This window comes from Sturnus vulgaris, chromosome 8, assembly GCF_052056855.1.
Source record: "Sturnus vulgaris isolate bStuVul1 chromosome 8, bStuVul1.hap1, whole genome shotgun sequence".
Taxonomy (NCBI): domain Eukaryota; kingdom Metazoa; phylum Chordata; class Aves; order Passeriformes; family Sturnidae; genus Sturnus; species Sturnus vulgaris.
Genome location: NC_142250.1, coordinates 22,975,805 through 22,989,892, shown reverse-complemented (window position 1 = coordinate 22,989,892; position 14,088 = coordinate 22,975,805). Strand labels below are relative to the sequence as shown.

The 14,088-nt window shown below is 36.2% G+C and overlaps 1 protein-coding gene across 1 annotated transcript in view; it reads left to right on the top strand.

The window, feature by feature from the left end:
* BTAF1 (B-TFIID TATA-box binding protein associated factor 1) overlaps window positions 1-14,088 on the top strand; it is a 41,142-nt gene that overhangs the window by 13,883 nt on the left and 13,171 nt on the right. The window contains exons 5-20 of the mRNA XM_014875374.2: window positions 783-946; window positions 1,234-1,370; window positions 2,010-2,121; window positions 3,390-3,458; window positions 5,809-5,898; window positions 7,044-7,139; window positions 7,382-7,558; window positions 8,074-8,214; window positions 8,330-8,454; window positions 9,618-9,738; window positions 9,815-9,919; window positions 10,153-10,302; window positions 10,884-11,026; window positions 11,193-11,367; window positions 11,842-12,045; window positions 12,955-13,381. Coding sequence (XP_014730860.2) covers window positions 783-946; window positions 1,234-1,370; window positions 2,010-2,121; window positions 3,390-3,458; window positions 5,809-5,898; window positions 7,044-7,139; window positions 7,382-7,558; window positions 8,074-8,214; window positions 8,330-8,454; window positions 9,618-9,738; window positions 9,815-9,919; window positions 10,153-10,302; window positions 10,884-11,026; window positions 11,193-11,367; window positions 11,842-12,045; window positions 12,955-13,381 — 2,436 coding nt within the window. The remainder of the gene's footprint in view (window positions 1-782; window positions 947-1,233; window positions 1,371-2,009; window positions 2,122-3,389; window positions 3,459-5,808; window positions 5,899-7,043; window positions 7,140-7,381; window positions 7,559-8,073; window positions 8,215-8,329; window positions 8,455-9,617; window positions 9,739-9,814; window positions 9,920-10,152; window positions 10,303-10,883; window positions 11,027-11,192; window positions 11,368-11,841; window positions 12,046-12,954; window positions 13,382-14,088) is intronic.

The following is a 14,088-nucleotide window of genomic DNA, read 5'->3' as shown; positions in this document are numbered from 1 at the left end:
TCCCTTCTGTATTTTATAGCAGCTTTCCTTTTCAAGTAAGTAAACAACATGAATGGACATAATGTAACTTTGAATAATCTTTAGAATTAGCAGTCTTTGACGATTATTCTTAAGGTTATGTTAGAAAGGAGAAATATTTTTATAAAGAATGCAAATTACTTGTATTTGCTTGTCAGTTAAATGTAGTTTAAAAAAATGTACTGGTATAGATTATATTAAGTACTGGTTACTACTCGACCTGGTGTGTGCCCCAAAATCGTGCTTATATTGGTCATCTATTTAAAAGTTTGTGCTGATAATTGAAAATAAAAAACAAAAACCCCACCACACCACGGACAAACCAAAACAGCAGAAAATCAACCCCTCCTGACAGGTTTCTGTACTGTACATGTAAAAAGTGAGGTCTGACAGCACTACCAGCTTCAAGTTTTGGGTTGTTTGGAGGGTTTATTCTACTTGGGTGCTAAAATCTTACATTTCTTTATGTAAATGCAGGTGCTCCCAAAGTCTAGGTATTCTATAGTTAGTGTTGAAACTTCACACATTCTTGAGGTGGCATCTGTTAATTTCCAGAACGAACCTTGCTTGATTACAGTTGAAGTACTTGTGTAGTTAAAGTAGCAGAAAAGGTCTTCCTAGGTATGAGGGTGATTTGCTTTAGATGATTGTATTAGCCAAGTACAATTTAATCCTGTAAATTTTGGCTTTATGTACATTGAGCAAGTCAGTAAAATACCTGGTTGGAAATCTGACACATCTTCTTTTAAAACCCCCTTTTTAAGGTGAAATTGATCCTAAAGAGAGGATAGCACGACAGAGGAAACTGCTGCAAAAGAAACTTGGCTTAGATATGGGTGCTGCCATTGGAATGAATACTGAGGATCTGTTCAATGATGAAGATTTGGACTATTCTCCTTCTTCAGTTTTACTAGTAAACAAACAACCTGTAGGTAAAACCTCGGGCTATTTCACTGCAAGGAACAATACAGTGGGTTTCCTTAATTTGAGCTTGTGTGGTTATAGTATTTATATTTTAAATAAGATTGGCATCTAATGTGATATGCTTTGGCCTTCTGAGTTCTTATATCCTGTAGTTGCTTGTTAGTATTATTTGATGTCAAACTGCTGAAATGTTGGAATTGGAGGGTTGGGAAAGTTGAGAGCATTGTGGGTTTGAGAATTTTTCAGGACTTCATTGTAAGAAGAATTGACAATGAATGACTTTTCTTTCAGACTCTTCAGGCTGCTGAGTTAATTGACTCAGAATTTCGAGCTGGTATGAGCAGTAGACAAAAGAATAAAGCCAAAAGAATGGCTAAGCTATTTGCAAAGCAAAGATCCAGAGATGCAGTGGAAGCTAATGAGAAGAGGTATAATAGTGAACTGGTTTCCTTTTATTTCAGTTAAGCTGAGACTGTGATTTGATTTATCTGTTGAGAAACTTCCTACAGTCTTTGCATCTTAAATCTCTTATGTGCTAATTGTGCTGATGGTGGAAAGTTTGCATGCAGTGCTTGTTCCCAGGAGAGCTTTGTTGAGGACCCAGCTTCAGAGGCATCTTGACATAATGGGATGCTACAGCTGAAATGTGTGATTTGTCCCTGGTATTAAATATGACTTGATAATAAAGCATGAAAATGGGGGATTTCAAAAATTTAGAATACAGTTTTCTGATGTGTGCTGTGTTCTTCACTGTAGTTTATAGTGACATATTATCATATCTGCTGTGTTCTAGTGGTCATCTAGTGGTGAACAAAATTCTTGATCTTATTTAGGAATTTCTGGGTTTCTTGGAAAAAAATCTGAGACTGATTGTGAATTTGGGACGGCATTCTGCTGTCTACTCACTGCATGTTTGGTTTTTACGTAGAAGCTTACCTATCTTGCATATTTCAGTGTTAACACCTCTTTATTTTGTATTCTTGCCATACTTTATGGCAAGTTGTAGATGTAATTACTTCCCTTAGAGCATGCTTCTAACTCATAAACATGTACTTACTCCTTCTCAGCAATGATAGCACTGATGGGGAGCCAGAAGAAAAGAGAAGAAAAGTTGCAAATGTTGTCATCAGCCAGCCTGCCACAGACTCAAAAACATTGGTAGAAAATACTCAGGAAGAGGTATGATGTATTCTGCTGTTAGCAGGAATGATCATTCAGTTTTTTAGCAGAGAAATTTGAAACAAAACTCCTTCATATGCCCAAATTCTTTAGCCATCTTAGCATTCACAGAAATGGAATGAAGAATGTCATGGTCAACTTACTTTTATACAACGAAGCAAGTGAGCTTCTAACTGTGTGACAGCATTGAGGAAGAAAACACATTTCATCCTTTGGTAGCAGTTTGTGACCCAAATTAACACGAGTAGGTGGCTACAGGTGTCAGACCTGGGTATTAAACTGGAAAACTGTGCTAAACACTTACATGGTAGGATTACAGTGAGCCACAAATCATTTGTTCCAAATGCTTATTTAATCTTTGTACTTTAATTAGGCTTTATTTAGAATTAAGTTTTATCTTTAATAGTTGGAAGATTTAAAACAATTACCTTAGTCTTGGAAAAAACTGCATTTGTTTCAAAAGACTGAAAAGCTAAAAATTAAGAAGTGGTAAATAGAATATAAATGGTGCATGAAGTTTATTTGAGAAGACTTTATCTAGATAAGTCTGTATCCTACAAAAATAATTTCCAGTCATAGTTCAGTAATTAAATTTTTATTTACATAAAAATGATTGGAAAACTAATCTGATATATTAATGATAATTACAGGCTGAATAGCTGCTGGTTGCTAGCTATCTTTCAGTTGCTCTGTGTATGTGATGATGTGAACTTACTAATAGTAGTAAAAATTCCTTTCTGCAGCCATGTCAGTTTTCTTGTAGGAAATTTTGGAGTAGTGGATATGCTTTGGTTTTCAGGAAGTGGAATGTGTTTGGAAAAGGGTGCTGTTTATTGCTGGATTCATTGACCCAATTTTGTTATGTAGTGTTTTCAAACTGACACTTGTCTGTTATGTTCTTTAAAGGCAAAGTTCATAAACTTAAAATATGATTGGGTTAAATGAGAAACTTTGCTTAATTTTCTTTCTTAGCATGATTTCCAAAGGAAAGGTGAATTTCAGAACATCAAAATTAATTTCCATAGAGAAGAGATTACACTGTTAACACAAACTTCATAAAGTTCTTAAGAGATCCAGTGCTAATCAGTGAAGTTTCTGAACTGGGGAAGAAGATAGTTTTTTCAATTCTGCCCAGTAATGATGAAAAGTACTCTTCAAAGTGCTCTTTTGGGATTTTTTTGTATGCTATTAAGTATGCAAAAATAACAATGTAAGAAGTGTTTGATTCTTTTTTTTTAATCTCACACTTAATTTCTTTATGGATTTAGGCAAATGAATGGCCTCTGGAAAGCTTTTGTGAAGAGGTGTGCAATGATCTCTTTAACCCTTCTTGGGAGGTAAGACACGTGCACTATTTAAGGTGGGACTATTAAGGTTTTTAAAAAGGGCTTCAACAGAAATGCAAACACTGTATGTGTAGAATTTAAGAGAACTTTACCAGATACCAAAACTTAAATCATTTATGCATACAGATTACATAGCCGAGACAAATTTCCTTTTAGCAAACTTAAATGTTTTTTAAGACTCATTTAAAGGGGAATGGAAAACAGATGTGTAATGTGCAGTTGTGGAGAGTGGGAAAGATATGAAAAGCCATCATTATAGAAGTGAAAATTATGGGAGTATTGAAATTCAAGCAAAATAAAATCACATCAATCTATGGTTAAAAAGATGAAGCAATTAAAACAAACTTGGATTCATCAAGACTTTGAGGAATATTATGTGAATCTGTTGCTGGCAACAATGGCATGTTTGTCTGATACTAAGCTAGTAGAAAAGCAAGGGGAATCAATCCTTTAGTAACTACAAAAGCTATATGTTTGGTTACTTAGACCACTTATTTTCAAAATTCACAATGGTTCTACTCACCTTTTTGTTCAGTCCTTATACAATTTTCCACAAACTTTGGTAGAAATTTCAGGTAAAAATATGAAGTAGCTGATAATGATCTAACTTCCTTGTGCAGAAGGTCAACTAACTTCATTTTCTTAAGTTCATCTTTTGAAGGGTTGAATGCTAACAGCAACTCTAACATCCTTATGTGTATCTGTAGCAGTCTCGGTGATGTCAGTAAGGGCAGAGCCAATTTGCTCTCAAACTTGGAAACACAGAGATAGATCATATGTAGCAGCACAATTATTTTGGTCCCAGAAAAAGAATAATTATATTTGTGTGGCACATCATTGCATCTGAGCTAAAAAGTCTCACCTTATTTGAAAGCAGGCTGTTTGCAGTTGAAGGCCAGGTCCACTTGTCTTCTGGTATGTAGACATTCTCATAGCTTTCTTTGTACATTTGATATAAGGGAAGTAGATCAATACAGAATAATTATTACAGAATGTTCTGGGTGAAAAACAGGCTAGCCTGCCTCAAAATGTATGTTTAAAGATGCTTCTCTGGAAGGATCTTGCAATGTCTAGAGGTCACCTGGGTGACTACTTCAGACTGCTTGCTACACTTACAGGCAGTTGAAGTCAGGCAGGGTGAATCCTACTACTGCTATTTCCTCTGTACATTTGTGTCTTGTTGGTTTGTATTTGCAGAAGCTGAGACATTAACTAGCAAAGTCTCCTTTTTTTGACTTGTAAAACCTAGCTTATGAGCCATCTTGGACCAAATCAACTGTTGGTGTATGAACAATTGGAATTTTAAGACTGGACTCTGTGGCTGTTTTTTATTGGCTTGCTTATAGCTTTAACCAGCAGCCACTGAGCTGTACATAGGGGCCATGTATATTTGCATTTCATGTTCTGATGAAGGGAGGAGCTACCAAGTACTCAGTTCTAGTTGTTACTGCTGTGAAATGAAATGTAAGCAACAAGCATGTATATGAACTGTTCTTAAAAAAAATAGTTAATTCTCTTCTAACTTATGTAAAGGCCTCTCAATGAGAACCTGGTTCAAAACTCTGCTTTTGCAACTTTGCATATCTGTTGAGTGAACTTTCCTTGAGAAGCTGATTACTAGTCCAGTTAGGTATCAAAAATACCAGAAACAGGTGTGTCTTTAGCACATCTTTCTGCTGGTCTTTTGCTATTTCCAGAACTCTTCCTAGTGTGTTCAGCTGTTCATGTTTGGTGAGAACATGCAAGTGCCTGTAATTTGCTTTCCCATAATATTTGTTCACGTATTTCTGAAGTCCAGTCAAGCAAGGCAGGTTTGTAAGTTATGCAGAATAGTAGTTCCCAGAAATTTGTTTTGCAGACTGCAGAATACTCAGTGAGGATCCAAACTCTGTTTAAGAAATACAGAGTTACAGAAAAATATTAAACACAAAGTGCTTGAAACTATAATAATAGATTTGCTTTAGCTTGTAAACTTAATAAAACCAGTAATATCTTCAGACTTCTCTGACAGCTAGTGCCATATAGCATAGTGAGGTAAAAGTAAATGAATGTTGGCTGCATTACTGCAAATATCATAACATGTTAGAAAATAGAGGCAGTTTTTAATTGCTTCTGTTCATAAGCTGGCAAATATTTGAGCAAAAGGAGGTTGATTTTTGGAGAAGTGAATATTTTAATATGTGATTTGATGTAATAATTCCCACAAGTCTAAGTAGTGCTAATTCTTCAGCTCATGAAATATCTCTGTTAAGAACACGGTGGTATTATTTCAATTTTCCAGCATGGGTTTTGTCTTCTGTTCCCTAGTATTTTAAACTGACTTTATATTTCACTTTCCTAGGTTCGACATGGTGCAGGTACTGGACTGAGAGAGATACTTAAAGCTCATGGTAAAAGTGGTGGTAAAATGGGAGATAGCTCTTTAGAGGAGGTAAGTTTCCAGTTGTGTAGGCTTAGTATTTTGCTTAAATGAAGTTTAGAAAAGTGACTCTTTAAAATACTTTGCAACAGGTGTGTGATGTGGGGGAATATAAAGACTTTTCTCAGAAGCATCTGGATGACATCACTGTATGCACTGACAAAACACTGTTTTTAAAAGGCCTGTGCAGAACCCAATACCACTGTATAATTAGCCATTAATATATTGGTTGTGTATAAAGTTATTGAACATTAGCTTCCATATTGGCATATACTGTTTTCAAGTCCTGGTAAGGCTGTCCTGAAACAAAATTGACAAGCTAATTATGTAACTCTGGTAGTGTTTCAGACCATCTAACTCTACTTGCTTGAATGGTAAGAGGACTCTTATCAACCTGCTTTCTTTATTACGAGAAAGGGAATTAAAATAGTCTTTTTATAAGGAGAACAATTGTTTAAAAATATCCTGACAGTAATTGTATGTTTACTAATAGTGGATTTTATCCAGATTCCTATTGACTCTCCTGCTGTAAAAGCAGCTGGAAGAGCTTGTGGCTTAGAGAGTTGAAGAAGGAGATGTAAATCAGTGTACTTCAGCATACTTAGTAATAGGGAAAGCAAAAACTTCTCTCTCCTTCCTTCCTTGTATAATAGTATTTGTTTCGTGGAGATGGCTGGATAATAATAACACAATCTTCTATAATAAAATACTTAAACCATTTCTTAACTATTTATGGAAATTCTGTATAATAAAATATATATGTATATAATGAATAAATATAATAAATTGTTAATAATATAGCAACAACCAAAACGCCAGTATGGTATCACCATTATTCTTATACTGACTTTAGAACACAGCACTGTACCAGCTACTGAGAAAAACTAACTCTGTCCCAGCTGAAAGCAGGACACTAGCCTTTTGATAAAGGTACTGTGTTTTTAGAGAAGAAAACAACCAGGTTATGATATTTGTAATAATCCAGGTGAGTTGAATTAGTGCTGACTACTGGCCTGGACTGTCTCTGCAAGAGAACATTATTGAGTCAATGTGAACATTTGTTGTCATGTCTTTTACAGATATTAGCTCAAGTAAGCATATCAGAAATGCTTTATGAATAAATGTAGTCAAGGTGTTGAACTTTTCTGTTCTTACAGATGATTCAGCAGCATCAGGAGTGGCTAGAAGATTTGGTTATTAGACTTCTTTGTGTGTTTGCACTAGACAGATTTGGAGACTTTGTTTCAGATGAAGTAAGTTTGTTATGTTTTCATGAACAGGTAGATCAGCAGGCTTCTGCAGATTACATTGCAGCAGCTTGGCTGTGCCTTGTGTGGTGCTACTGCATGTGCCTGTTATAACTGCTCACAGATGCTTATTAAAAAGTAGCTGATACATAAACCTGACCTTGTTTGTATAACGGTTTGGTCATCTGGCTCTTCTTAAGTCAAATTTCATGCAGAAGTATCTGTTTTGTCGTTTACTTTTTTCCTAGGTAGTGGCACCAGTACGTGAGACTTGTGCTCAGACTTTGGGAGTGGTACTGAAACACATGAATGAAACTGGTGTTCATAAAACTGTGGATGTTCTCCTGAAGCTACTTACACAGGAACAGTGGGAAGTGAGACATGGTGGTCTCCTAGGGATAAAGTATGCTTTGGCCGTACGTCAGGTAATAGCCCTCATGACAAATTGTAGAGAACTTTAGATCAAAAATCTCTGCTTTAAGTAGAGGATGTAGCTGAACAGTAGATAAGTGTGATAAAGCCAGCTTGCCTGCACTGCAGTCCTGTGGGTTGAGATGTGTGACTGCACTTTTATATCCATGCTGCAAGTATATAGTGCAAGCTGTGCTTGCAGAAAACATTGATATGCCTGCCTTGTCTTGGTGATACTCTCATATGTGAGGTAACAGAGCAGAGTGTTACAAGAAGTATAGGCTATCTGTAGTGGCATTCTGCAGACACTGAGCTTTGTTTATACCAAAACCAAGCTGACTTACAGTTCGTTAAATTTGCTAACCTATGTTTAATTTCATGAACGGTTACTTAAAATATCTAGGTTACAGTCTTGGACCTGTACCATCCCTTTGAAACAATCAGGTTCATTCACACACAGAGTACATCTTAGTTGATTGTATCTTTATAAGCTTTTTCGGTTTAAAAATGCTTTTGATCTTTTTGGCAGGACATGATCAACACTTTATTGCCTAAAGTATTGCCTGCAATAATTGAAGGTCTGCAAGATCTGGATGATGATGTCCGAGCTGTTGCTGCAGCATCTTTAGTACCAGTAGTGGAAAGCCTGGTCCAACTTCAGTCTCAGAAGGTGACTGAACTGTTTTAAGTTCACTTTTGGTCTAAGTGAAGAAAATAATACTTAGAGGCAGCACTGGTTTTGTTGGGCTTTTTTCATTATAAACCTCCTCTGCTTATTTGTGTAGGTGCCTTTTATTCTTAATACCTTGTGGGATGCACTTCTGGAGTTGGATGACTTGACAGCTTCCACAAACAGTATCATGATCCTTCTTTCATCCCTTCTGACTTACCCTCAGGTCCGCAAATGCAGGTAACTTTGCAATTAGTATTGCTTCAGTATTACAGGTCTGAGTGTCCACTTACAGTCAAATTGGAATTACCAGTTGTTTTCAAATTATGTACCAAGGAGATTTCTAATTTAACTCAGTATTTTATTTCTACTCTAGTTTTTCCATAAAGTGAAGGTTGCAGCAGTGCTTCTATTTCTGGTAGTGAAATACAACAAAGGAATTAAGAGGTGTACTAAATGTGGTTTATATGAGACTTTTTTTTTCTTCTTCTGTCTCTCTCCATTCATCTTGGGTGTTTTCAGTAAAGGATATTTGCTCCACTCACATGGTGGTACTGCCCAAACATCTTGTTTGCTTACAAGGATCAGACAAACTCGAAATGAGACTAAACTATGTATATTAAGACACATTCATGAGCCTGTAGAACTTTACTGTTGGAACAGTTCTGAACATAAATTCACATCAATAGTACAACCAGTAATTCTGTGATGGATTGATGACAGTTGCAATCTTTCTGGGACTCTGACAAATGAAAGGAACTTCATTCATCCTAGTATGTTAAATTTTTCATAATATACGTGGTAAACTCACAGTATCTGCATTTAAGGTAGATGCTGTATACACATTTGATTTTTCTCATCCTGTATGATTGGCACTGCTGAAGCTGGTGGTTGCCCAAATCCAAAATAAAGAATGAAGTTTTGTTACTAATGCAGTCTTTAATTCAGCATGTACTACTTTCATCAGCTGATATGCTAGTTGCAGCAGTTGATACGTGAGTTCGTGCAAAAAAGATGCAAGCTTGTTTTTAATTATTTGTGAAGTCATAACTGCCTAATAGCAACTTCCGGACATAAACAGCCCTTTGTGTTTTCTAAACAGTTGAACAAAGCCTAAAGTATGATCTGGGAAAAAAAACATGGTAAAAACACACGCTTAAACTGACTAGTTCTCTATACCAGTTAAAAAATCCCAAATCAGTATTTTCCTGAAAAAAGATATCAACTCAAACTATTTAAAATGAATAAGCTGTAGTAAGTTGATCCTTCACTTAAAATCACCAAGTATATGCAATACTTTCCTTTCTTTTGGATAAAATGAGAATAAACAAAATTTACTTAGCTCTGTGTATGTGGTTTTTTTTTTATCCCTGACACTGCCTCTACATCTCATTTTCCTGTAGTATTCAGCAATCCCTGACAGTTTTGGTCCCACGTGTGTGGCCGTTCTTGCATCACACGATATCTTCTGTGCGAAAAGCAGCACTGGAAACATTATTCACACTGTTGTCTACCCAAGACCAGGTAAGAATTAGAGTTAGTAATGTCTTACTGTGATGCATATTGGAATGTGCTTGGTTATACGATATCCTTGTTTCAGAGTTCTTCAACATGGCTGACTCCAATTCTGCAGGACATGTTGAGGCACATATTTCAGTTTTGTATCTTAGAAAGCAACCAAGAAATTCTGGATCTTATTCACAAGGTATGTGCATGACTTACCACATAGATACAGTGCTTGTGTATCCTGCTCTTTCAAATCCTCTGTGCTTTTGTGCAGATGAAGAATAGTGTGTTTATGTTAAATATTTTGCAATTGTTATGTGTGATGCTTTACTGTAGAGTAAATGAGAGTGTGTTCTACAGTTTCTCAGCATGTGTATGATCTTACATAGATGTATGAATTTGTCATAGTTTCTACTGTGGTTCTTTCCCTAGGTGTGGCTGGAACTGTTAAACAAGGCATCTGTACAGTATGTTGTTGCAGCTGCTTGTCCATGGATGGGAGCGTGGCTCTGCTTAATGATGCAACCATCTCATTTGCCCATTGACTTAAACATGTTGCTAGAAGTAAAAACCAGATCCAAAGTAAGTGAAATGTGGCCTCGCTTACTGTTCTCAGGAAAGTAGGAAATTGCTTAGCTGTATATAAAACACATTCTGAGGGGAGTAGAGGGGAGTGGCAGTGCTTTTCTACAGTTCCAAATGTAAACTGTCTTACATGGCTCAAGTCTGTAGAGCAAAAGGGTTCTTGTCAGGTTATGAGAATTAAGTTCTTCTGTGTAGCGTTCTCTACGTGGGTACTTTATAAATCTGTGTTTACATGGCTCTAAAGCCATCTGTTTGCAGGACTGAGTTAAATACAAAAGCATTGTTATTTCTGAAAACATGCTGAGAGAGGTTTCTTTTTTCCTCTGTGTATTTATTGGCTGTATGTCGAGTATTAACCTTAATATTATAGCAAAGGAACTTAGCATACGTTTAATTGGACTACAGAATGCTACCAGTGGACAGGTGATATGCAAGCATTGACTACTTTAAGAAATCTGTTACCCAGGAAGTGTTCTTAGTCCAGCTTTTTAATGGTGTGATGATTATTTGTATTGTTATGGAATATAAATTCATCTTTTCATTACACACACACTTTTAACCTTTCCTTTATTCCACAGGAAAAAGCAGGTGCTAAACTGCGTCAAAGTCAAACCCAGAATAAGGAAGTGATTCAGGAATACATTGCTGGGGCAGACAGCATTGCAGAAGATCCAGCAACCAGGGATTACGTTGTCATGCGTGCTCGGATGATGGCAGCAAAGTCAGTTTACTGGAAATATGAAAAAAATACTTAAAAGCCATGTATTTTTTCCATAATATATAGTGGTTTTGCCAAAATCTAATTACTATTTTGGCATCTTCATTTTGAATCATTGATTGCAGAGTAATTATAACATTGAAGTGACTGTTCTTTTTTGTCTTGTCAGGTTGCTGGGAGCACTTTGTTGCTGCATTTGCGACCCAGGTGTAAATACTGTTACTCAAGAAATAAAGCCAGCTGAATCATTAGCTCAGCTACTGCTCTTCCACTTGAATTCTAAATCTGCCTTGCAGAGGATTAGTGTTGCGTTAGTAATCTGTGAGTGGGCAGCCTTGCAAAAGGTAGGATGTTTCTGCAGCAAAAATAAATTTTACTTACTATCTCAATCCACTGCTTGTTGTGTAGTACTTAGCTTGAATAAGAATTCAGTAGGTAAGCTAAAATGGTGTTTATACATTTAAATGCCAAAATCTTGATCATTAGACATTGGAGGAATACAGGACTCAGTAGATAAATGCCAGCTGTCAGAACTATGAATCAGTAAATACGCTCAAATCTTTTCTACAAATAAATCTATTCTCAAGATGCCTTTTATCTAAGGTCAGTGATGCTTTTTAAGATGACTGTTTTTTCTCTACTCAATGTCACTTCTAGGGGCAGACTTTTTGTTCTTAATCCTTCATCGTTAATATTCTGGGTTATGAATGTTAATAGTCCCTCTGGAAACTGATTTTTGTAGCTAGATTCTGCTGCCCAAGACTGAACAAAAGAAATTGTGATTATTCAGAAATGCGAATTATGTTGTTCTGTTACAGGAGTGTACAACTGTGGCTCTTTGTGTTCAACCTCGTTTGCTTGGGGTCCTTTCTGAACATCTCTATTACGATGAAATTGCGGTTCCTTTTACACGAATGCAAAATGAATGCAAACAACTCATCTCATTGCTAGCTGATGCACACATTGACATTGGAAACAGAGTAAACTGCAGTGTATTTACAATAGATCAAGCTAATGAGCTGGTAAGTAGAAGCATGCCTGCCTTTGCTCCAAATCTGTACTTGTCTTGAAATTATGCCTTCAGCATAATTATTACATAGACAATAACTTGCAGAAATAATGTGGTGACCTTTGCATATCTCATGAAAAGGAATGTGTGAAGATTCTTACTGCTTCCCCTGAGGCGTTTTCAGTCTGACAAAAATAAAGTGCAATACGAGTTACATACTTAATGGAAGAAGGACACTGAGTGTTCTTATCTCAGGTGTGGATTCGCTATTGAAGTCTATGCATAAGAAGACAAAGTGGGCTTCAAAACCATTGTCAGAAGACTTGTAAATAGACTATATAAGTTCTAGGCCTCCTCCCTCCTTGCCCCCATACCTTTTAATCTGCTTTTAATCTTTTTCCAGTGAAAGATTTAAGCAACAGTAGTCAACCAGTTGTGAGTGGGGAAGGATATGGAAGGTTCTGCAACTACTTTGTTGTGCTTTTTTTCTTAGATTTTTATCCCAGTCTCTTTCCTCAAAAGAAAATCAGCTGAGAAACAACTTGTTTGTGTACTGGACCTTGTACATCCTTTCTGGATTCTTATATTCACATTTCTGCCTTGCTGATCTGTCACATGCTTACATATTTCCAGAATATCTGGGTAGAACTGATAGATATGGGACAATCTAAATTTGCAGGAGTAGGTAAACTGCTCTTGTAGCTTTGGGAATCTGGACTTTAAATGACTATAATATATCTGATTTTCTCTTTGATTTGCAGTTCAGGATTCCCAGAAACTACATTTTGGAGTATTTCTTGTTATTTACTTGGCAAATGGAGATGGTGATATGTGGTCAAGTGACTCCTGTTGTGCCATGAGGATAGCCTGTTTTATAGTAAATGAAAGAGATTTGCAATTCTTTTTTTTTCCTTTCCCTTAGGTTACTTCTGTTTTCAATGAGGTGACATCATCCTTTACTTTGAATCCTAAAGTTCTGCAACAGTTGGACAGTAAAAGGCAGCAAGTCCAAATGACTGTTACAGAAACAAATCAAGAATGGCAAGTGTTGCATCTGCGAGTCCACACCTTTGCTGCGTGTGCAGTTGTGAATTTGCAGCAACTTCCAGAAAAACTAAATCCTGTTATAAAACCCTTAATGGAAGCTATCAAAAAAGAAGAGAATACACTCGTGCAAAACTATGTGGCTTCATGTATAGCAAAGTTACTTCAGCAGTGTACAGCAAGGTCTCCTTGTCCCAACTCAAAGATTATAAAAAATCTCTGCAATTCCCTGTGTGTAGATCCACACCTTACCCCACTGGCAGCATGTCCTGCACAGCCTCAGAGTAGCCAGGAAAACTCCAAAGGTATGACATCTAAGACTGCTATGGTTCCTAATATGTCTGCTTATTTCTGAGCTGTTGAAATGAGTATTTGAATGAGACTTGTTTTCATTGATTTTAAAAATGCCAGCATCTGAGTATTTATTAATAATGATTTCATTTAGGTATTCTAAACTGTGTACAACTAATATGTATTATTTTATATCTGTATATCTATATGGATCTAGAAAATACTGTCATTCCAATTTCCCAGTATTGACTCTTGCTTGGTTATTATCCAGTTATGATCACATTTCTCTTACAGATGTTATCGAGTAAAAATGGAAATTATAGTAGCCTGTCAAAAACATGATTTGTGTTACATTCCATAGGCTAATCATAAGATAAAAAGATGAGGACAAATTAATAAAATTAATTCCAAATTAATAAAGTAATCTTATGCATGCAATGGCCATGGATTCTTTAAATGGCTGTCCAGTATTGAAAATGTATGGATTGAATGAATAACCCAGATTAACCCAATTAAGATCTTAATGCTTTCAAAGATTCTAACCTACTTTAAGGTTTGACTGTTGTATGTTTTACTCATTCTTAATGAATGTGTCCTCCTTTATCTCAGGATAGAATAACATTCATACCTGATTGAAAGTGAAGCTCTTAATATAAATAGAAACATCAACAAATCCAAGGATACTGATGGCATCTTTTATTGTGTCGTGACAGAAGTATTG